The sequence below is a fragment of the Scyliorhinus canicula genome, chromosome 14 (assembly GCF_902713615.1).
Source record: "Scyliorhinus canicula chromosome 14, sScyCan1.1, whole genome shotgun sequence".
In the NCBI taxonomy this organism is placed as follows: Eukaryota; Metazoa; Chordata; class Chondrichthyes; order Carcharhiniformes; family Scyliorhinidae; genus Scyliorhinus; species Scyliorhinus canicula.
The window spans coordinates 90,186,185-90,210,771 of NC_052159.1; the positions used below are offsets into that span (position 1 = coordinate 90,186,185).

The 24,587-nt window shown below is 45.0% G+C and overlaps 1 protein-coding gene across 7 annotated transcripts in view; it reads left to right on the plus strand.

Moving 5' to 3' along the window:
- fat3a (FAT atypical cadherin 3a) overlaps positions 1–24,587 on the plus strand; it is a 963,948-nt gene that overhangs the window by 259,750 nt on the left and 679,611 nt on the right. For 4 of the 7 annotated variants that reach the window (XM_038819005.1, XM_038819010.1, XM_038819009.1 and 1 more), the window contains exon 1: positions 8,442–8,638. The exons of 1 other annotated variant lie outside the window; for it this stretch is intronic. In XM_038819005.1, coding sequence (XP_038674933.1) covers positions 8,629–8,638 — 10 coding nt within the window. In that variant the 5' untranslated portion in view covers positions 8,442–8,628. Of the gene's footprint in view, positions 1–8,440; positions 8,639–24,587 lie in introns of those variants that run through there. 2 more of the 7 variants (XM_038819006.1, XM_038819008.1) reach the window with 1 other exon arrangement.

Genomic DNA, 24,587 nt, shown 5'->3' on the forward strand with positions numbered 1-24,587 from the left:
CGAGAATGGCAGAGGTGCTGTTAATGATGCCCCCAGACTTGTGTCCTTACATGATGCCGCCTCCACACGCTCCCATACCGACCCCTCCCCAATTACCCATTTCCTGACCGTCGTAATATTCACCGCCCAGTAGTAATTAATGAAATTCGGAAGAGCCAGCCCCGCCCTGCCAGGCCCCCACTCCAGCATCACCTTTTTCACCTGTGGAGTTTTATCCACCCAAACAAATCCCAAATCTCTGCATTCACTTTTTTGAAGAACGCCTTGGGGATAAAAATTGGGAAGCTCTGAAAAACAAAGAAACACCTCGGGAGGATGGTCATTTTAACTGTCTGAATCTGCCCCGCCTATGACAATGGGTGCGCATCCCACATCCGAACGTCCCCCCTCAACTATTCCACCAACCAACCCAAATTCAGTTTATGCAACTGCACCCACTCCTGCGCCACCTGGATACCCAAACATCGAAAGCTCCCTCCCACCATCTTGAATGGCATCTCACCCAATTTCTTCTCCTGCCCCCTCGCCTGGATCGCAAAGATCTCACTCTTATCCATATTCAATTTGTATCTCGAAAACTGGCCGAATTCCTCTAAGATCCCCATAATCCCTCTAATCCCCCTTAACGAACCCCATCTGGTCCTCCCTTTTACCCCTGGGACACAGTCTTCGATCCTTGTGGCCAGGATCTTTGCAAATAGTTTGGCAACCACATTTAACAGGGAGATCAGCCTGTACAACCCACAGTTTTCCGGGTCCTTATCCCGCTTAAAATCAGGGAGATCAACGCCTATGACAACATCGGGGGGAGCACTCCCAACTCCTTTGCTTCATTGAAGGCCCTTACCAACAGCGGTCTCAACACCCCCAAGAACTTCTTATAAAATTCCACCGGATACCCGTCCGGTCCTGGGGCCTTACCCGATTCTGTCAACTACAACCCCTCCCCTCCCCAACCTCGAAATTGACCGGTCCAGTCTCGGAACCAGGACCGTCCTAAGGTATCCCCTCCCCCCCCCCGCATCAGCTGATGCCAATCCAGATCCTGGGATCTTCCCCAGCACCCGCCTCATAAATTCCACATCGTCTCAGCTCGGGGCATAGATGTTAACTAACACCACCTTCATCCCCTCCAATTTCCTGCTTACCATAACGTGAGTCCATTTGCAATCTGTGGCGTTCCTTTAACAGCCCTTCCTTTGGGGCCTCTGCATACCTCCTAGAGTCCGCCACTATATTTCCCACCTTGAACGCCACCCGCTTATTAACCAAAATCGCCACAGACTTCATTTTGAAGTCCAATCCCGAATGAAATACTTGTCCAACCCATCCCTCCTCACCCTAATCTGGACCCCCACCTTTAGGTGCGTCTCTTGTCGAATGACCACATCCGCCTCAAAGCGCTTTAAGTGTGTGAACACACAGGCCCTCTCAATGGCTGGCGCCTTCAGTTCTCCCACATTCCATGTGACCACCCTGGTCAGGGGGCACCCTGCCCCACCTCCCCTTCCGATCAATCATAGCACCTCTTGAGCCAAGCCCATGTCCGCCCTCGGCACCCACTGTCATCGATCCCTCTCCCCTTACACTTCAAAAGCCCTTCTCCTGTCAGCAATACTTTCCCCCCCCACCCCCAAATTCCTCAGCAACAACCCCTGCCCCATCCCCCCCCCCCTGACCTTCCATTCATCCCCTATTGTGCTTCCGTGTACTAGCCCACGAAGCTAGCTTGGCAGCCCCCGCCCATGGTGCCTAGTATCCTATTCCCCACTGATCCCCCCCCCGTTCAAACATTGGTGCAAACAAGCAAAAACAACCCTTCCCCAAGCCCAAATAAAGAGGCCAATCTCCCATCCTCTAACAAAGATCACACCTGAAGCCGGGCAAGAAATAAATGGCCCCAAACATAAGTTAACGGCAGTATCATCACAGCAACTCCACCAAAGTTCAAAGTCCACCTTCTCCTGTCATTAACAAAATCTACCGCCACCTCCGCCAAGCCAAAGTACAATTCCCAGCCTTCATAGGTCATCCACAGACGTGCCGGGTACAGTAGTCCAAACTTCATCCCCCTCTTGTAGAGTGCTGCATTGACCTTGTTAAAGCTCGCTTTTGTCTTGGCCAACTCTGCACCCAGGTCTTGGTACACTCAGATTTCACTGCCCTCCCAGGTACAGCACCTCACCTGCCTAGCCCACCTCATTATTTACTCCTTGTCAGCCACCGCACCACCATCGCCCTCGGCGGCTCGTTTCCCTGGGGCTTCCTCTTGAGCACCTTGTGCGCTCGATCCACCTCCATAGGCTGTGCAAATGCACCTTCTCCGGGCAGCTTCTCCAGCATCCTCCCCACTTGCATATCGGCTCCTTCACTTCCCTCTGGCTGACCCACGATCATTACGTTTTGCCTGCGTGACTGGTTCTCTAGGTCTTCAACCTTCTCCTGGAGCTGCCTCGGCTGATCGTACATCAGTTCCATCTCCACTGCCATCGTGTCAAACTGCTCCTCGTGTTCCCCCGTCACCACTTCCATCTTCTGGATCGCTTGACCCTGGGCCGTCAGCTTCATTTCCACAAGGTTGACCACCACCCTGATCGAATCCACCGCCCGGGCCAGGCCCTCCAGACTCTCCTTCCATTGCTGGGTGAACTTCTCATTCAAGAAGCTCACCAGCTGACCACTGAGCCAGCAGGGCCACTCCCTGCGCCTCCGCCATCTCCACGTGGGTCGCAGGCGCCGCACTAACTCTAACCGACTGATTCCCTCTTTTTCGACCGCTTCTGGGGGAAACTCCCTTCTGATTGCATGCCACTTCCTCTGTCCTGCTGGCGGCACAGGACATACAGGGGAATGGTGATGGTGGAGTCTCGGACTTGGTTTTTACAGTTTGAACTGGTGACTATAACAATGTCAGGCTATTGCTGTGGGACAGGTCTCCCAATTTTGGCACAAGCCCACAGATGCTATTTAGGACGATTTTGCAGGTGCAACATGGCAGGTTGTGCTTTGAGTGCAATTCAAATGGAAAACCGAGTCCGGTGTTGGGCCCAGTCCCCTCCAGGTGCCAGTATGCTTGATCCACGTTTATGGAAACCAGTGCTAAATGCCGCCCTGGCGAGGTCTCTCAAGCCCGGCCGTTAGGTCCCAGGTGCCGGGATAATCCCACACAGACATATTTAAATGAGCCAAGGAGGTTGAGACTCAGATTGCAATGTCTCCCGATGTTCGATCGAATTTCGCGAGATATCTCGAACGTCATGAATATCGCTCAACCGGCCTCATTGTGTCATCCAGTCAGTCTCGACTTGGCCGATAAACCCTCCCCCATTGTCTTTCCTGTGCCAGGTTGATATCAGGTAGTCCACTGGCTCGCTTTTTTACTTTTCTGCAACGGATGGATACAACTGAGTTGGCACATTTCGGGGGCATTTAAGAGTCAAGTGCCTCTGCAGTCACCTGCAGGCAGACCATGTAAGGATGGCAGATTTCCTCGCCGACAGGGCATTTGCGAACAGATGTTTTTTCCTGCAATTTCATGATGACTATTACAGGGACTATTTTTAATTCCACATTTTTCTTCATTGAATTTAAATCCGACTAATTACCACGATGGGATTTGAACTCATGTCCCTTAGAACATTAACATGGGCCTCTGGATTACTCATTCAGTGACATTACGAGCACACCCTCCTCAGGGAATGATTCAGCCTCATGGCCAAGTCTGATGATTTTGCTTTATGTTTTATTGTGCAGTACTGGAGGTTGTCTTGACACTGCAGTAATGCCTGTAGTAATTATAAGTGAATATTCATCTTAAGGCAACAACTTTCAATGAACTTGTCAGTGTGTAACCACTTTATTTAAAAATCTTACCGTATAAATTGACGTATTTTACCAAATAACTGCTCTGAAGCTGTTGGTGAGTGTCATGTGAGAGTACCTTTAAGAAATGGGTATTTAAGAAATGGGTGTTTAAAAAATGAGTGTTATCAAAATATCTGTAGTGGATGTACCTTTAAGAAATGGTTGTTTATCAGTGATGTCAGAGTGCGGGTGTCGCTGGGGTGTCTGTCTGCTTTACCTTCATTTTAGGCTGTTTGCTACATGGTGTGTTTTAGTTTTGTTTTGAGAGCTGGATAGCTGCAGGCAAAACAAGGAGCTGTATAAGGATCTCTCTGCAAAGTAAAGACAGTCTCCAGATCAATTGGGTGATTTCAAAGTGCTCACTGCTCCCAGTAGAGAATTTAAACCTGATATCTGTGTTAAAAAGGGTCTTTTGTCTTATGGATGTTGCAAGGAAAGATTAAGGTTTACTGATAGAATGTTGTATCTGTGGGGAGGATTGGTGTTGATAGTTTTAAGATGTTTACTGTGGGTTTATAAAGTGTTAACTGGTTTCATAAATAAACATTGTTTTAATTTAAAATTACTATCGTGCCTCACACCTGTAAGGTAAGCCCGTGTGCTCCCCATTACCACAATCTATTCAAAGTTGTGGGTCAGGTGAACTCCATGATACACTTTGGGGTTCTCTGAACCCTGGCCCATAACAGTGAGCCAACACGTTGATTTAACTAGAAGTGGAAAATGGTGTTGCTGATGGGGTCAGCAAGGAGGCTATCTGTCAGGAAATATTAAATTACAATATCTTCATTGAGATTGGGAACTATCCGCCCTTTAAAGCAGTCACGGATGGGTTTTTTGGGCCATTGTTTTTCAGCAGACACCCACCATGCTACTCTTCCTTCATGGCACATTTTGTTCTTTCGAATTATTAATGATAATTCAGTCTCGCTGATGATAGCAGAGCAACTATTCACAAAAATTGCCTTGAGAGAACTTTAGAAATGCAATCTGTATCAAACATTAGGGGACAAGTATATTGTCATGTCGCTAATTTTCTTTGTAGTAATGTTCCTTTCATTGTACAATATAAGTGGTTTGCATAAAACACCATAGACTGGTGATTAAGCTATGAGAGAATTTTGTTTATTCCAATTTAGTGTTATATCAGCTCATATTTCAATTTTTTGTACCTGCTGCTGATTTGCCCTGTTATGGAAACTAAGTTACATTGATTATGTGAAGCTATTTTAATAATGTATTGCGCTTGGCTGGAATTCCTCATATCAAAGCTGTACCACTTCACCAAAAAGATGGCCTTTTTTGTGGGCATGTTCATTGAAACCATCACTGTTTAATCATCACATCAGGACGGGTCCTTGAACAGTTCAGTCGGGCGATGAGAAAACCAAAGCATGAAGGTCAATTAATTTTTAAACTCTGGCTTCCTATTTGAAAGCTAGTTCCACAGACAAGGCCGGTGTTGATTTTTCTGTGCTTGAATGTTTGTTTTAATAACTGACCTTCATGCCACCTTTAGGATAAAAGTGATTTTCTGTAAGCATCCATTGAGTGTCCTCTAGCTTCCATATTAGTGTGCACATATTCAAAAATAGAGCAGAATGCTGGACTCTAGATCCTCCCCAGGCCAGCAGCTGCTATTGCAGCACTGCCTCTAAATACAGTTTTAACTTTTATCTGACTAACCATCAAGCTTACTTGTGTAATATATGAAATATCACAACTTTACAGCAGTTCCTGAATAAACAATGGGCCGTAACTTCCCCGGAATGGCAATCAGTGGCGGACATTAAGTGGGGTGGGTCGTTGGACATTGTGGGGGGGGGGGGGGGGGGGGGGGGGGGGATGAGGGGTTTAGACATCAGGGAGCTGTTATTGAACATTGGTGGTGGTGGATAGTTAGATATCCAGCAGGTGGTGTGGGCGATTGGGACATTGGGGGGATGGTTAAGCTCAGATATCGGGGGGTGAGGAATTAGATCTCGGTTAGGAAGGGGTGTCTGGGGGTGGGGAATTAGATCTCAGGTGGGAAGGGGTTGTCTGGACATCAGGGAAGTGGGGAGTTCAGACAGTGGGGTATGGGGAGTTGGACATCAGGGCAGCAGAGAGTTGGACATAGGGGCGACAGGGAGTTGGACATCAGGGGAGTGGGGTGTTTGGCAGTAGTGTGTGGGGAGTTAGACATTGGGGCGGCGGGGAGTTGGACATCAGGGGAGTCGGACATCAGGGGAGTCGTGGATTTGGACATCGGGGAATGGGGGAATTCGGACATGGGTTGAACATCAGAGGAGTGGGGGATCCAAACATAGGAGTCTAGGGAGTTGGACATCGGGGGGGCTGTGGAGAATCGGGGTTGAGGTTTCGGACATCTGGGGGGTGCAGGGTTGGACATTTTGGGGGGGATTCAGACATTAGTCAGACTGTAATATTGGAGCTGGTCCAATCAGGTGGGACTCGGTGAAGGGAAGGTGGGGAACTCCATGTAAGTGAGGGACTGTGGATAGGGAATACCTTGGGGGTGTGTGGACTGTTTAGTTGTGGGGTCTCTGGGGGTTCTGAGGTGTAGGCGGTGTCCTGTGCAGATCTTGGTCTGGGTCTTTAAAATAATTACACTGTTGTTAGAAAAATGAGGTGAAGAAATTGAAATTGAGAAAGTATGGATGAGGTGGGAGTCTGGTGTTGAATAGAATGTGAAGCATCAAGAAAAGACAGGCCAGGCCATGGAAGGATTTGATGCTTGGATAACATCAGGGGCTGGATGGAAGCAGGAATGACAGCAGCGTTCCAAATTGCACTAAAAAGGGAGAGATGCCTACAACCTCTCATGGACTATGGTTATTATGGATGGATGGATTGCCTTGTTGATCATACCTCAATACATTAAAAACTACATATTTTTCGCTAAAGTTGAGTATATTGCAGAACGCATAATTATATTTTCAAGAGTAAAAAGGAAATAGAGACAAAAATGTTCAGTTTATAAAAATAGTATGGCATTCACAACCATCCAGTCATATCATTCAGCTGCAGCACCATATAATGTTTCTAAACATTTCATGAGGTAAAAATGTACCTTTGTTTAGTTCTTGGGCATTTGAACCTAGTGATATGTGCAGTTCATGAGAATCATTGGAGACACTATACTACATTATGAGAAGAAATCCTATGAAACTTAGAAGGTAACTGTTTCAATTGCAGCTCCTGAACGCCCCAGCCTCCCCACAGCATCTCCCTGTGACACCATGTTGGATCCAATGAAGTCCAAGGCTTATTATCTGAGGAGCCTTGGGCTTCACCACTGTGGTGGCACGGAATGTGCCCCACACCCCCAGCACAGCCAAAAATTGGTATGGTTGATTTTCTGGACCATTGTATAGTGTTGAAAGAATTGAGAGGATGTTGGTAATTTCACAGCTCCTGAAACATCCCAAGGTCCTCATACTACAGATTTCTGCGTATAATGCTGTTTCACCATTCTGTTCCGCTAGCAGTTTAAACGTGTAAGTTCTCTACTGTTCATGCAAACACCGTGTCGCGTTGAGACTTGGAGAAATATAGGCATCAGAAAAACATTTTTAATGTTCAAGTTCAGTGTATATGTGTTCACTAATTTGAGCGTTTCTAATTATAAGCTTTGAATTGAGCCACGGGGAGTTTGAATGATTGTGATAACAATGTTGAATCGCTTAAAATGTTGCCATAGAGATTGAGATATTATGAGTAATTGCTGTAGGAATGTATATCTGTAGTTTTTAAAAATAGAATTGTAAAGCCTATACAATAGATCTTCCAAAATGTAACAATTTTGATTTTTTTTTGCCTCCATCTTTACCTTTAAATTCACTAAATTGTTCACAAAAAAACATGAGTAGAGGACTAAAATTCCTTTGCATTTTGCAACAAAATCAATAGGGAAAGAACAATGGAATACCAGTGGGACATTTAGGTTGGGGGCTGTGGAGAGAGCGTGGAGCGTGGGGACAAGAGTTTTTTTTTGTGTTTTCCTCATGCCCTGTCTCATAGGCTGCGCGCACACACACACACAAACATGCGCACATTCACAGCATGTGCATTAAAGCACTCATGATTTATGAAGGGCTTGCTCACTAGAAGGATTACCTGTCATGGAGCGCTTATACCAGATTGGCTTTACTTTAATTATAAACCTTTCTTTCACACCGAGTTCCCTAGTATGGTACACATATGCAGTCATCTTTATTGTCAATTCTAATACAGTGTTTCTTTAATGTTCTCTTTTCTGGAGCTCTGTCGCAGTAGATAACCATCTATTTTTTTTCTACTGCTTCACTTCATAAGGATCTGGGTACAAGTTAGTATAAAACAACAGTACAGTCGCATTGATAAATTGACTGAGAACATCGATATTCCAGTGTAATCTCAAAGCATGCCTTGAAGGAGGAGCTACGTGGCTTCCCATCCTGTCGCATTCAAATATCTGGCCATTCGCTACCAGTTACTGTCTTTAACAAGCTCTGCTGAACAGACTGTGGTTGATGCTCATTATGGGTTTCAGGGAATGTTAAAGCTGCTAGCAAGAGCACTGGTTGTATTGGAAAGGGGGAGGGGAATTTATTTGAACATGCCCTTAGGCTGCGTTGCCTAATAAGACTTGTTAATTTAACCCTCGTGGTCCCCTGGTTACATTTTGCACATAGATCCTGCGTGACAAAGATTCTATTGCACTTATTGGTTGCTTTCCTTCCTCACAGTGAAAGTGAATGTGGTTTATCCTGCGGGTTAAGAATGGTTAAAGGTATGTTACAGCTCTTTATGTATGCATTGGAAGGTTTAGTATCATAAATCACCTCAATTTTTACCGTACTGTTCTTCAATTTAAGTTTCAGAACAATGCTAAAACAGTGAAATTAGTGTCTTCCGAATTAATATTGGTTGGCAGTATAATAAGCTTAAGATAGCTTTGTTTTGTCAGGGCAGGGAGGTGAAATATATTGTTCATGAAAAGAAGATAGCCAGGAGGGGGTGGCTAGGCATGGTGTTAATTGGGCCCAACTGGAATTGAAAACTCCTGGGACTTAAATGCTCAGCAGTAAAACCTTAAAGCTGTGAGGCAACGCAGTCCAGTAGACAAACTCTGCTAATCTTTATGAATGTGAGCAGCTTCTGTCCATGTGGCAAAGCTCTGGTGAGTTTTTATTTAGAATGTGGGACAGAATCCTTTTGTCTTTTTGGTTATTTGACCTTGGTAACTTTTTTTTTCTCGCTGCCAGCGCTGTGAGGCTCATTTTATGAATGCAGCTGGCCAGAGTGCTGTTGGCTGGCTGGTCTGCCAGTATTGTTCTAATGCTCATTCCATATGTATGTCACATCACACTACTCCCCTTACCTCCCTCCCCCTCCCCATACACACCCTTTTTTCAAGCACATCCGTTTGGTTTCTTATCTGGGGAGATTGAATTCTTTCTCTCTGTTGCAAACTGCACATTTTAAAGTTGAAAAACTGGAGCTCAGCAGTGACTTGTGTAGCCTCAGGCGAACGGACAGCACCAAGAGCTTGCACTGAATATCTACATGTCTTTTTTTTCTCTCTCTCCTGAATTTGGACTCCTTGAAGTCTAAAGAACTAATCTTGGCAGCTGCCTGGCTTTTTCCTGTTACCGTGGTAGCGGCTGCAATGCAATATAATGGAGCAGGCAGGCTGGAGTTCTTGTGCCTTATGTTTTTGGATTGTCAGTGGAGACTTTAGAGAAAGCTCACAACAGATATGAGCAACTATTTGTGTGCGCTTCTCTATTTCAGTCCTTTTTAAGGTAGGATTTGTTCATATAATTTGAGGACCATTTTACTGCTCTTTCAGGTCATCTTTAAAATTGGTTGGCAGGGTGGGAGAAGTTCAAACGAGGGAACATCTCGGATGTTAATTTATTTTATTCGATTTTAGTACTGTGTACCTCAGTAAAGCAAGGATAAGCCAATGAATTGGGGAGACGACTGCAGATTTACTTCATACAATGCTACAATCAAGTGTAATACTGCTGTTTGAAGATACTAGTTTTCATGAGGTCATTTCTAATTCATACTCCCAGCTAAAAGCAGATGTCGGCTTAAATTAATGGCACAACTGTACCAAGGAAAACACTTAATTTATTAAAACTTTAACGTTTTTTTATTTGAGAAACAATGCAGAATTCTATAACACATAGAAAATAAATGAGATTTTTATTTTGCCTCTGTTGTGATAAGTTGGTCATATCAATTTACTGTGATTGTATAATTTTTCAAGTGGAACATAAGATCAGGATTGGGATTCCTGTAATCGTGGTTAATCATTTGTTGTTAGGAAGAAAATATCAGCCTCTTGTTGTAATACTTAAAAGCAAAAGGTAAAGAAACTTGGCAATTCCTTATTAATCGTAATAGTTCTATTTTGATACAAGCATGCATTTCCAATTCAAATTGCATAACTTTTGAAGTTTTAAATAATTAATGCACTATTTTGAAAAGTGAAGCATTGTATGGTACGCAGCAGATACCCGGTGGACTCTTTCAATGTATGGCCAATGTTTCTTGTGCAGCCCTTGCAAAATGTTGCCCACTTGTTTCTTCTCTATCTTGGCTATATTGCATGATGTCTCTGTCCCCAAATATTACACTTGCTTGCGATATCAGCACACTTATTTTGAGCATTTGGGTGACTTAATATTATATAAGTTGATGGTAAAGCTCCTTATAGTGGAAAGCGATATTGTCTTTCAAGGGATAATTTAAAAATGAACTATTAACTAAATGCATAGACTGCTGTCTAAACTGGAATTAACACCATAATAATGCATTGCATGGTATGGTAGCTCAGGAGGCCAGAGTAACAGAAGGTTGTCCATTGCTTGAATCCTTGCCTAATGTTGGCAGACGATTTCCAAGAATAGGCAGGTGTATGTTGTTGAACCATGTCATGTAACCGTTTCCAATTACAGATATCATCCACAGTTTGTCAGATTTGAGAGGGTTGTATGTGTCACTGTAAATTATGCTCAGTTTGTTTAAAATTGCCTATGGAATTATTCTGTCTGGAACCAATTGTTAGGGTTGGACATCACTGATATGTTGATTTCATCGCATGCTATAATTTAAAAAACCTATACATTTGTTTTCCCTCTGTCAAAAGCATACCTTCTCTGAAAAATTAACAATTGTCAAAGAAAAAAAGCAAAGAAAAACACAAACTTACTTTTTTGTTTACACAGCTTGTTATATTAAGTTGTGCCACCCTGGGAGTTTAGCAACCGTATTCCCACATTACCTGGAACCTAACAATTTTTCCTGCCCGTTCATGCACAAAACCAGATGTGTTAAACTTACAGTTAGGTTTCCATTTGATCCAGTATGACCTCAAAGATCAGTAGCTATTTGAGGGTGAAAGCAGGTGCCCAAACTGAAACCTAAGGATGCTAATGCATGATGGGATAGCATATTTGCTCAAAATTCCTTTTGTTACTATTTTAGGGGAGTTAACGCAATTAAAATAGTGAAGAAAGATTTCAATGTCATGCCATAACATGCATTCACTAGGATCCCTCTGCATACTTTATGCTGTTCATTTTTTTTTTCAAATCATCAACAAATGAACATAAGTAGAAATCTGCATATGTTCCTGTTAGAAAAGACAGCTCCTATGCAATAATAAAGTAGGCTAAGATATAATTTAATCTGACAAAATTTGAGTGCATTTTAGGAGGGATGGGAATAGATGCTTGATGGAAGGATTCTGAAGGATGTGTACACTTGTACATGTGAATTAGGAGCAGGAGTAGGCTAGTCGGCCCCTCAAGGCTGCTCTGCCTTTTGATAGGATCATGGTGATCTGACTGTGCCCTCAATTTCACTTTGTGCCTACCTCCAATACCCTTTGACTTCCTTGTTAGTCAAGAATCTATCTACCGCTGCCTTAAAAACATCCAACGATCCTGCATCCACCACTTTCTGGGGAAGAGAATTCCACAGACCCACCATCCCCCGAGAGAGAGAAAATTATGCTCAGCTCTGCCTTAAATGGGGGAGCCTTTGAGTGGGATTTTCTGCTCTCCACCGCTAAGAGTGTGAATCCCAAATTGGCGGAGAGTCCTGCACTGGCCCAAAACGAGATCAGCGGCGGGCATAAACTCTGTCTCCAGTCCCACCCTGCTGGCCATAGCTGTCTTCCCACCCCGTGCCGGTGGGAAGATGCAAACAGCTCATATGCATCAATTTGAATGCGACTAATGGGTTGGAAGCCTGAATCTCCACCTCACCCCCATTATGCTCCAGCCCTCCCAGCTGAGAGTCATGCAAGCGCAATTTGGTGCAATTAGTTAGAAATAGGATCCTGGTGCGTTGGCCTTTGAGAGGGAGCAAGCCGTATCTTTTTTCATTGTCTTCGGATTTACTGGGGATGTATGCCTGGAGTTCTGGGACTATTGGCAAGGGTGTGGATTCGGGATGTCCCCCTCGGGATCAGGATGCTGTGGCTGAAACTCCCATTGCTGCAGCAAAAGACTAGCAACTCACCCAGTTAGGTGTTACTCTCCGACTCCTGATTGATTGCTGCCAGAATCCTTGAAATGCTCTGAGGTACCTGATCATGTAGATATCCATTTACCCCGCCCATTTGGAAACCCTCATGTATCCACGGTATAATCAGAGGATGGGCTTGGCCACACTGAATCTCACCAGGTGTTTGGACTCCTAATTCCACTCCTTAGATGCACATCCCCACAGTAGAGGAAGCAGGAGATTAGCAGAGTTAACCCCACACAAAGGACACTGGAACCCTCCCTCGCAAACAGCCCTTCTTAGATTAACAGTCTCACCAGTGAGGATTCGTAAGGATCAGACATATTCTCCAGGCCCTACAGGTTAACTGCACTCCATTGGTATCACATGGTATGAGTGTGGGAGTGGGGGGTGGGGGGAAATATTGACAGTAACTGAGCAGTCAAACTCAAGATGACCATGTAATTTGCAGGGTTTGAATGGTCAAGGGAAGCATCACCTTGCTCTCAGTCTGTCTCTCCTCCAACTCCGCATACACAAATGGAATTTGGAACTCAGCCTGTCATGCTAACAATCTACCTGGACGCTGCTGCTATAGTGGCTGCATGGTGGCGAGAGCGTGCCCCAGGAGTCTGCCCCAGAACAGCAAGTGCAGTCAGTGAGGCTCCAGTGCCGGCCAACCACCAGGCCGAGGAGGCGGTATGAAGGCGGCGCCTTCATCAGGCTACATTTATACCATCAGCACTTGTCCTTTAAGGAGCTGTTGGACTGCATGTGCTACCATTAACTCTGCCTCACCAAGGCGATCACGATGCAGTTGTACAGATGACACCGTGAGAGCCAGGAGAAAGACGCCTGCGCTGCCAAGTTGATGGCTAGCCTCAACTTGCATACATCTGGTTCATTCCAGGGCTCGAGCAGGGACTTGTGAAGGATTACACAAACGCCTATGCACAGGTGCATCCGAGATGCCCTGTGCCTGGGCAGCTATCTATATCCATTTGAACCAGGATGCCGAAGCAACTGACATGTTCCAGGTTCAAGTGTTTATTAATGGCATGCATGTGCCCTCAGAACATCGGCCCTTCATTAGCAGGAAGGGGTGACGTTCCCTGAACGTGCAGTTGATTTACGATCAATTAGCCATGTCTGTTTAAATTATAGAGTACCCAATTATTTTTTTTACCAATTATGGGGCAATTTATATGGACAGTCCACCTAACAAAGAACAATACAGCATAGAAACAGGCCCTTCGGCTCTCCAAGCCTGTACCGGTCATGATACCACCCTTGGCCAAAACCCTCAGCACTTCCTAGTGCCGTATCCCTCTAAAGGACAACCTGCACATCTTTGGGTTGTGGGGGAGAAACCCACGCAGACGTGGGGAGAATGTGCAAACTCCAAGCAATCAATCCCGGGGCCAGGATCGAACCCAGGTCCTCGGAGCCATAGGCAGCAGTGCTAACCACTGGCACCATGCCACTCCATGACTCACTAACTTGATCAAGTTTTTCGAGGAAGTGACAAAGATAATTGATGAAGGTAGGGCAGTAGATGTTGTCTACATGGACTTCAGTAAGGCTTTTGACAAGGTCCCTCATAGCAGACTGGTACAGGAGGTGAGCTGGAAAGAACTGGCTGAGTCATAGAAGACAGAGGGTACCAGTGGAAGGGTGTTTTTCTGAATAGAGGGCTGTACAAGTGGTGTTCCGTAGGGATTACTGCTGGGACCTTTGCTGTTTTTAGGATATATAAATGATTTGGAGAAAAATGTAACTAGTCTGATTAAAGTTTCAGATGACACAGCAGGATATAGATCGGTTGGAGACTTGGGCGGAGAGCTGGCAGATGGAGTTTAATCCGGAAAAATGTGAGGTAATATATTTTGGAAGGTCTAATGTGGGAAATATTCAGTAAATGGCAGTACCCTTAAGAGTATTGATAGGCAGAGGGATCTGGGTGTACAGGTCCACAGGTCACTGAAAGTGGCAATGCAGGGGGAGAAGATATGAAAATTGGCAAGTAATCTTTGGGCAACACGGTAGCACAAGTGGCTTCACATTGTCAGGGATCCAGGTTTGATTCCTGCTTGGGTCACTGTCTGTGTGGAGTCTGCACATTCTCTCCGTGTCAGCGTGGGTTTCCTCCGGGTGCTCAAGTTTCCTCCCACAATCCAAAGACGTGTGCAGGGTAGGTGGATTGGCCATGATAAATTGCCCTTCCTGACCAAAAAAGGTTAGGAGGGGTTATGGGGTTACAGGGATATGGTGGAAGTGAGGGCTTAAGTGGGTCGGTGCAGACCTGATGGGCCGAATGGCCTCCTTCTGCACTCTATGTTCCAAGTATGTAATGCTGCAGCTGTATAGAACCTTAAATAGGCCACATTTGGATATAGTGTTCAATTCTGGTTGCCACACTACCAGAAGGATGTGGAGGCTTTGGAGAGGGTACAGAAAAGGTTTACCAGGATGTTGCCTGGAATGGAGGGCATTAGCTATGAGGAGAGGTTGGATAAGCTCTATTTGTTCTCACTGGAACAATGGGGGTTGAAAGATGACCTGATAGAAATCCACAAAATTATGAGAGGCATTGACAAAGTAGATAGTCAGAAACTTTTTCCCAGGGTGGAAGAGTCAAGTACTAGGGGACATAGATTCAAGGTGTGAGGGGCAAGGTTCAGAGGAGATGTGCAAACGGATGTTTGAGGGTAATGGGTGCCTGGAACTTGCTGCTGGAGGAATTGACGGAAGCAGGTACGTTAGTAACGATTAAGGGATGTCTTTGCAAATGCACGAATAGCATGGGAATAGAGGGATATGGACCCCGGCAGTGTAGTCGGTTTTAGGTTCGACAGGCAGCATGGTAGGTGTAGGGTTGGAGGGCCGATGAGGCCTGCTCCTGTACCGTACTTTGCTTTGTTTTTTTGAGACGCTCCCGGTTTCATTGGGGGGGGGGTCGTGAATTATAGCTGATGACGTATGTGAGCAAGGCTCCTGGTAAAGAGGACAGGGCATGTGTTGGGTGTTCCTGGAGGATAGGTTCTGAGAGACATGCTGGTAGGTGGAGGGTTACTAGCATATAAGGTTTGGAGGCAGATGTCGGGTCAAGGATAGGAGTGATGCCATGTAGACAACATCTACTGCCCTACCTTCATCAATCATCTTTGTTACGACCTCAAACATCTGTGGGTCGTACTTGCAGCTCAAAGGAGATTGTTAATCCTCTTCCTTTATTGTATGCTGGTCCTCTTGGTGAGGCTGTCTCCACCTCATCCCAGGCTTGATGAATTACAGCTGGCTGCTGTCTCTGCCCCTTCCTGGATAAGAGGGCATCCCTCCTTCCCTCAACTGTGTCCAATATCCTGTGGATGTCTGCATCAAGAAAGCGTGGTGCAGTTCTTCTCGCTGCCATCTTCTTGCCTGGGTTGAGTTGAGGGCTGAAAAGCTGCTCCAGCTTACAATGGGAATCCCGACCTCAGCGAATCACTCACCTGGGGAAAAGGAACTTGAGTGGGGTGTGATGGCGTACTTGCCTATTTGCATGGATGGAATTGTACCTCCACGGCACTCCGAGCAGCAACGTGAAAATGTACCAATTCTCCATTGGTGGGAGCGCAAAAGGCGTGATTTAACGGAAATTAAATAGAGCCCCGTGTTGAACACATATAGCCGTGAACTTCCTGGCGCTGGCAGCACCGAGACAAACCATGCTAACGGGACTCTGTTTTATTTTGGGACCACAGCGGGGAACCTCTGAGGCCTCAATTAGTCTCATTTCCTGCATTGAGCAGCTCTGCTCGGCAGAACAGGAAGAGATTGGGGCGCCATATAGAAATGGCGCCACCCCCCAAAACATAACCCTGGACCCTCCCAATACCCCAACTCACCTATAAGGTATAATCAAGCACCCCACCTAATAACGACAGGGAACTAACGGGCCTGATCCCCGGCGTGGGCAGAATGCCACCCGGGCACCTTGGCACCTGGTAGTGTTATTGTCAGCCTAGTACTGCCAAGGTGGCACCCAGGTAGCAGTGCCAGGTGGCACTGTCAGGGTGCCAATGCCAGGGTAGCATCCGGGGTGGCCAGGTTAACATGCTGCCTGGAGCCCAACTACCCAGGTGCCTCCGATCCCGTGGGAGGTCCAACTAAGTGCCATTCCACCTGGTCCCATTTGTCGAGTCCAGTATTTACCGGAATTCGCTGGGCGTCTCTGAGGCGAAGGGATTCAAACCCAACACCTTGGGTAGATCAGGCGAGTGAATGTTAAAGTGAGACTAGCTGCTCACTTCAATATGCAGGTTTGCCAAATATGGGTGGGACCCAAATCACGACCTCTCGCGAGATCCCGTAAGATCTCGTGAGGCATGGCGAGCTGGGTAAATCCCTCGAGGGGCCTCTCATGAGATTTCCTGGCTGCATCATGTCCAAATGGGGCGCAACATGGCTGTTGGATTTTGCCTTCAGCCTCTGAATCCCGCCCTTTATATTTTTAAACTGAGTCCTCTAGTTATGGTTTCCACAAGGATTGTTTCAGCATCCATCCCATCACGTTCCATCAGGGTCTTAAATATTTCAATAAGATGACATCTCATTCTTTGAAACTCCAACCTGTTCAAACTTTCCTCACAAGATAACTCCTTCATTCCAGAAATCCGTTGTGTAAACCTTCTCTGAACACCTTCCTTAAATAAAGATAACAAGATTCTCCATGGTACTCTACATGTAGGGCGGGATTCTCCGATCCCCCAGCCGTGTATTTCTGGTCACATGCCGTTCGCTGGTGTTGGGATTCTATCCTCCCGCAGCTTGTCAATATGATTTCCCATTGAAACCACCCCACGCTGCTGCAAAACCCACTGGCGGGGTTGCACTGCCAACGGGAAAAGTGAATCCCGGCAACCGGAGAATTCCGGATAACATGTTGATTTTCTATTTTTCCTGCCAAAGTGGAAAAGTTCATAATATACTTTGCCCACTCACTTAACCTATCTAGATCACTTTTCGAGCTCTTTGGCTGCAATTTAGCAGCCCTGTTGACCATGGGTGTAATGGACACTAAATCTCACAAGTGTCCAAAAATGGAATTTGTAAGATCTCAGTTTGACATGATACACATCCCCTCCCCCCTCCCCCCGGGCCAGGTCCCAATTGGTCAGTTAAAAGGGTGCCCCAATTTCAGAATCCTGGTTTTGCCGATGTCTTTGGGCCCTGCCCTTGCGGCTGGCTGTGTGATCCTCACCAGTACTCTGAAATTGCCATTTAATCAGGCAAGAAAAAGTGTCCGTGAAGCCAGTTAGTTGCACACAGCCATTCTTGCCTGATCTAGCACTCAGTGCAATTTTGGGAAAATTCTGCCCTGATGTCCTCTAATAATCGCTTATTGTCACAAGTAGGCTTCAATGAAGTTACTGTGAGAAGCTCATAGTCGCCACATTCCTGCATCTGTTCAGGGAGGCCAGTACAAGAATCGAACCCACACTGCTGTCTGGTTCTGTATTACAAGCCAGCTGCTTAGCCCACTGTGCTAAACCAGCCCCTTCACAACTTCACAACTTGCTTTCCAACTGATCTTTGCACCATCAGCAAAATTAGCAACTATATCTTCAGTCCATTCAGCCACGTCTTTGATATAGTTTATAAATATGTGGCCCCAGCACTAATCCCCTGACATGGTCCACTAGTTACAGCTTGCCAAGCCAAAACTGAAACATTTATCCCTTCTCTCTGCTTCCTGCCAGCTAACCAAACTTATATCCATGTAAAGGTTACCCCCTACACCATGTGCTCATATTTTGTTGCACTTTGTTGTCAAATGTCTTCTTGAAATTCAAGTACATCTCCAGGTTCCCCTTTATCCATGTTGCTTGTTACTTTGTCAAGAACTCTACCAAATTAGCCGAACACAATTTCTCTCTCATAAAACCGTGTTGAGTCTGCTTGATTGCATTGAGATTTTCTGAATGCCCTGCTGTAACTTCAGTAGTTTCCTGCATTTTTCCTGTGACAGATGTTCAGTCTGTAGTTTCTCTTTCTCACTCCTTTCTTGAATAAAGGAGTTACATTTGCTGTTTTCCATCTGTTGATATTCACCATCATCTAGGGAATTTTGGAAAATCGAATCCAACGCATGCTACTATCTCAGCAAACACATTTTTTAAGACCCTAGAATTAAGTCTGTCAGAACCTGGGAACTTGACAGCTTTTGGTTCTAAGAATTTTCTCAGCAACCTTTTGCCTGGTGATTGTAATTGTTTTGAGTTCCTTGCTGTCTTTCTCCTCTTGATTTACAAGTATTTCTAAGATTTTAATTGTCTTTTTACAGTAAAGTCAGATACAAAATACCTGTTCAATCCATCTGGCCTTTCCTTTATTTTCCATTCTGACTTCCCCAGGCTTACTCTCTAGAGCAGTCGCACTCACCTCAGTTACTGTTTTCCTTTTTTAAATACCTGTAGAATATTTCTACCTATCTTTTACTCATCTAATCCGACCTGAACAAATACAAGGAAATTACTTTAAAAAATATATTTTCATTAGGTTTTTAATTTTTATTACAAATAACGCAACAAATAAAGCAAAGCAGGAACAGTACAGAACAAGAATTACTGCAAATATAAGAACAATTTTTTTTTTGCAATAATACAAACAAAACAAAGAAAAAGCAAATAATTTAATGGAAATAAGTAAATAATATGATTTACTCAGTTTTTCATTTCGTTCAAAAAATTGTTCCGCTATACAGGGCAGGCTTGATAGCACCACCTGATCCCATCAGTTCTTAATTCATTTTGGTTGCTGGGTCTGGGAAGATGTCATCAGTTGGTGGGGGAAGGGGGAAAGAAAGAGCTTTAGAGGGGAAAGGAATAGGAGATGATGTAGAGGGCAAAAGAATTAGGAGGAGAGGGTTTGAAAGGGTATGGGGAGAGGGGGGTAGGGGTAGAGGGCAGAAGGGGGGAATAAGCAGAGTTTGGGGATGTGAGTAAATGTGGTTTGGGAGGAGAGTAAAGGGTGTGGTGGGAGGAAGGGTAGAGAAAGTTTTCCCATGCTGTCCAATCTTCTGACCTTCTAATCCGCATTGAATTCTAAGCTTTTATTTCAATTTGAACTATGATGAGTGGAGGATTTTGGGAATATTGGCTTCTAAATATTGGGACAATTTAAGGGTTAAAAGCTTGGGTTATAGTGTGTTTGACTGCAGTGGTCATGTTTTTAAAAAAGGCTTTTGATTTGCTTCTCGGAAAGAGCAGGTGAAATTGACCAGAGTTGTACGTTTCGACTGGGGAAATCTCTGGGGAGTTGCTGGACTTTTGCAGCCTGCAGAGATAATTTGTTTTTCAGCTTGGGGGGGAGGGGGGGGGGGGGGGGGGAAATGAGGTAATTACTGGGTGGAGCCCAGAAATGCAGAGAATCAGGAAGATTTGGAGAAGCTTTGAGAGAGAGAGAGGAGCTGCACTCTGATCTGCCTGAGCCCGAGTCCTCAATTCTCTCACAGTAGGATACTTATAAAAGAATATTAACATGTAAAGCAGAGCAGTTTCATCTGGGGACAAGGAAGAAGCTGAAAAACGGCAGGTGAACCAGCCAGAGTCTGAAGGGGTTCCAACAGGACCCAAATCTGTTTTATAAAGCAAGTATTACATTTCAAGATATATTGAGAGCTGTATGTTTCTTTTCTTGTTTAATGGGAAATTGATTAATAGTTATTAGAAAATATTTTATTGAAGCATTTGTAATTTTCACAGTTTAACACATTAACATTTCTTAAACAAGAACCTGCTCATCGGGGATACTGTCATGTAGCCTGTGGACCACTTTAAAATGGATCAGGCTAAGTCTGGCACAGGACGAGGATGAATTGACTCTCTTCAAGGCTTTTTCCCACTTTTCCATTTCCAGCTCTCTTCCCACTTCCGCTTCACCTCCCTGATCGGGGCCCCCTCCCACTCCATCAACTCCTTGTATATGTCCGAAATCATCCCCTTTCCAACACCAGTTTTTGACATCACCTTGTCCGGTAGTCCCCTCAGGAGGAGGCGAGGGAAGTTTGGAACCTGCCTTCGTACAAAGTCCCGGACCTGAAGGTATTGAAACCCATTCCCGCCCGGTAGCTCAAACTCCTCCTCTTGTGCCTTCAAGGTCGGAAAGCCCTCCTGGATAAATGAATCACCAAATCTCTTGATCCCTGCCTGCTGCCACTTCCTGAAGCCCCCATCCAGCCCTCCCGGGACAAACCAGTGATTGTTACAATTCGGAGACCACACTGAAGCCCCCTCCAATCCCATGTGCTGCCTCCATTGCCCCCACACCCTTGGGGCTGCCACCACCACAGGGCTTGTAGAGTACCAAGCCAGCGAGAACGGCAGGGGTGCCGTTACTAAAGCCTCCAAACTCGTACCCTTGCAGGATGCCACTTCCACATGCTCCCAGGCTGACCCCTCCCCCACTACCCACTTCCTGATCATCGATATGTTGGCCGCCCAGTAATAATTAATAAAGCTCGGGAGGGCAGGCCCCCCTCTTCGCGACCCCGCTCCAGGAGTGCCATCTTTACTCTTAGTGTTTTCCCCGCCCACACAACCTGTAATCGTCACGTTATTTTTCTAAAAAAAGCCTTTGAACAAAAATCGGAAGGCATTGAGAAAAGAAAAGGAGTCTTGGGAGGACTGTCATCTTCACCGTCTGGTCCCTTCCCGCTAGCGTCAGCAGGAGCATGTCCCATCTGTGGAAATCCCTATTCATTTGGTTGACCGGTTTGCCCAGATTTAACTTGTGGAGCTGCCGTGCTACAACCCTCCCCTCACTATCCCCCGCAACGCACTCGATGCTATAAGGCCATTGCTTAAGGCTCTATGGCCATGGCAAACAGTAATGGGGAGAGCGGACATCCCTGCCTTGTCCCTCTCCCGCGATTAACATATTCTGACCGGGCTCGATTGGTTCTCACATTTGCCACCGGGCCTGATATAACAGCCAGACCCAGTCCACAAATCCCTGCCCGAACCCTGACCTGCCTAAAAATCCCGTAAGTATGTCCACTCCACCTGGTCGAAAGCCTTCTTCGTGTCGATGGCTACTACCACCTCAGCCTCACACCCCTCAGCTGGCAACATTATAACATTAAGAAGCCGTCTAATATTATAGAGCATAGAACATACAGTGCTGAAGGAGGCCATTCGGCCCATCGAGTCTGCACCGACCCACTTAAGCCCTATCCCCGTAACCCAATAACCCCTCCTAACCTTTTTTGGCCACTAACGGCAATTTACCATGGCCAATCCACTTAACTTGCACGTCTTTGGACTGTGGAAACCGGAGCACCCAGAGGAAACCCATGCTGACACGGAGAAAACGTGCAGACTCCGCACAGACAGTGACCCAGCAGGGAATCGAACCTGGGACCCTGGTGCTGTGAAGCCACAGTGCTAATCACTTGTGCTACCGTGCTGCCATCAAGTCAAGTGACGTCAAGTGCCTGCCCTTCACAAATCCCGGATTAATAGTGTTAAGGGGTAATTGTAAATTGTTCTTTTCGGGTGTGAAGTAAAAAAGTTTAATGTTGTTTTCATAATAAAGGTTTGTTTTTGAAATACCAAAGCCCTATTTTTTCATGCAGTCACTCCTGGAGGGAATCATTCTTTCCATACAGTCTTACAAATAAACCATAATACTGGGGTTTATATCCAGTATCTGAGCCACTGTTGGGATCTGGTCTGGGATCTTTAACATCCTTATTTAACCATGGATAATGTGCCCTTCCTCTTGGGTCTTTCTTTGTCACTGGAATGTACATTTCCTGAGTGTTCTGAAATATCTCCTTAATGTTTGCCATTGCATCTCTAATGACTTAACCATTCGCCTAATTTCCCAAGTCAATTTAGCCAGTTCTTTTTTTCAAACTTCAATTTCCTTTATTCAAGTTTAAAACACTAGTTTTAGACCTATTTTTTTTACCCTGGGCTGAATGCAAGTTTCAACCATGTTATGATCACTGCTACCTAGGGGCAACTTTACTATGAGGTTATTGATCAATGTAGCCTCATTGAATATTTCCAGATCTAGAATTGCCTGCTGTCTGGTTGGCTCCAGAATGTGCTTTTCTATGAAACTATCCTGAAAGCACTCTTATGAACGCCTAGGAACTTAGGAGCAGGAGCAGGCCATTTAGCTTTTTGAGCCTCCTCCACCATTCAGTTAGATCATGGCTAATCTTCTACCTCATTGCCATTTTCCTATACATATCTCTTGAGACCTTTAATATCTAGAAATTTGCCACGCTCTCATCTTCCAAGCTGCTTTTGCCAATCAAATTCATCCAACTAAATGCAGATGAAAATCACCCATGATAATTCCCACAAAGCTTTCTCACAGACCTTGATTATTTATTTCTGTATAACCAGTCAGACAGTGAGGTTAGTGCTCGTGGTCCTGGAAACTATTTCCACAAGTGACTTGTTACCGTTGCTATTTCTTACCTCAACCCAAACTGATTCTACATCAATCATCAGAACTAAGGTCATCTCTCTATTCTATAATGTCAGCCTTAATTAACAAAGCTACACCTCCAACTTTTCGTAACTTCCAGTCCTTCCAAAATGTCTCATACTCTTGAATATTCAGATTTCAACCTTTGTCACTTTGTAGCCTTGTCTCTGTAATGGCTATTAGATCATACATATTTATTTCTATTTGAACTTGGCATTTATCTCATTTGTTATGAATGCTATGCGTATTCAGAGATAAAACCTTCAGTGTTCTGCCTTTCTATTATTTTGATTATCTCTAGCCTTATCTGCTGGCACACTAAAAAGTTTGTACAGTCTATCCCTTCCTGCCATGCTCTGGTTATTATTACTCTTATTGCTACCTTGATTTCCTGCTTTATCTACCACTCTGGTTATATGACTCACCAGGTCACTGGTCCCAGCACAGCTCAGGCGAAGACCCTACTAATGGTCCTGTTCCCACTGTTGGTTCCAGTGGCCCGTGAATCAAAACCCATTTCTTTCACACCAATCTTTGTGCCATGCATTCAAATCCCTAATCTTATTTACACTATGCCAATTTGTTTGTGGCTCAGGTAATAATCCAGAAATTGCCACCTTTCAAGGTTCTGATTGTTAATTTAGCCTGTAACTACACATACTGACTAAGCAGAACGTCTTTCCTAGTTCTACTTGTGTAATTGGTACTGTTATGAACAACAAACGCTGGGATCCTCCCGTCCCATTGTACGTTCTTCAGCCCAGTGCAGATATCCAAAACCTGAGCACTGGGGTTCCTCAGCCCACAATCACTGCAGATGTGTTTGCCCTGGATCACACGGATGTCCACGGAGCTCCCATATTTTGCAGTTGCAACACATCAGTTGCCCTGCCATCTCTTTTAGAGTTTTAATTAATTGATTATTCTGTGACTTAAATTTTAATTAATGTCTCTAGCGACCATTACATCTTATAAAAGAAAGCAAGTTGAGTATTTAAATCAAAGGAATGTAAAGGTCTAAGGGAAGAAAGGCAATTAATATTACATTGCTCTAGCAGAGAACAAGCACAGTCATGATGGACCAATTGACTGCCTCCAGGACTATAAACAAAGTTGTTGTATGCTTCCTCTCTCGGCGTCCTGAACATGTCACCTACCAAGTAAAGAATAAAGAAACAAACAATGCTAGAAATACTTAGCAGGTCAGGCAGTGTTGGTGGAGAGAGAAAGCGTTAAAGCACTAAATTTCCACATGACCATTGAGACAGGATCAGAGGAGAATAAGCCTGCAATGTCCCACAAGTAGCAGGTAACCAATTAGAAGCCTTAAGCAGCCTCACTACATTTGGTACCTTCTCCGGCTATAAACTAAACGTTGGTAAGAATTTGTGTTTTCCATTGAATTCACCTGCTGGAGGAACTCCATTTAGTTCACTGCCGTTTCGCCTCTTGGATTCTACTCTTTGGGGGTCCGTGGAGCCCATAATTGGGCCTCACTTCACAATCACAAGTTAAATTATTCAGGCTTCATCAGTAGTGTCAGGGTGGATCTGCAGAGGTGGAGCAGCCTCGGCAGATAGGTTCCAAAAGGTCTTCACAGATTTTTATTTTTATTTTATTTTCAGTGTATCAATGAATATTCTTGCCCAAATCATTTTTAAATTAAGGTCAACAAATTGATTTCAGCTTTCATTTGGGCAGGTAAATGTCCCAGAGCCCGCAGCGCTCTG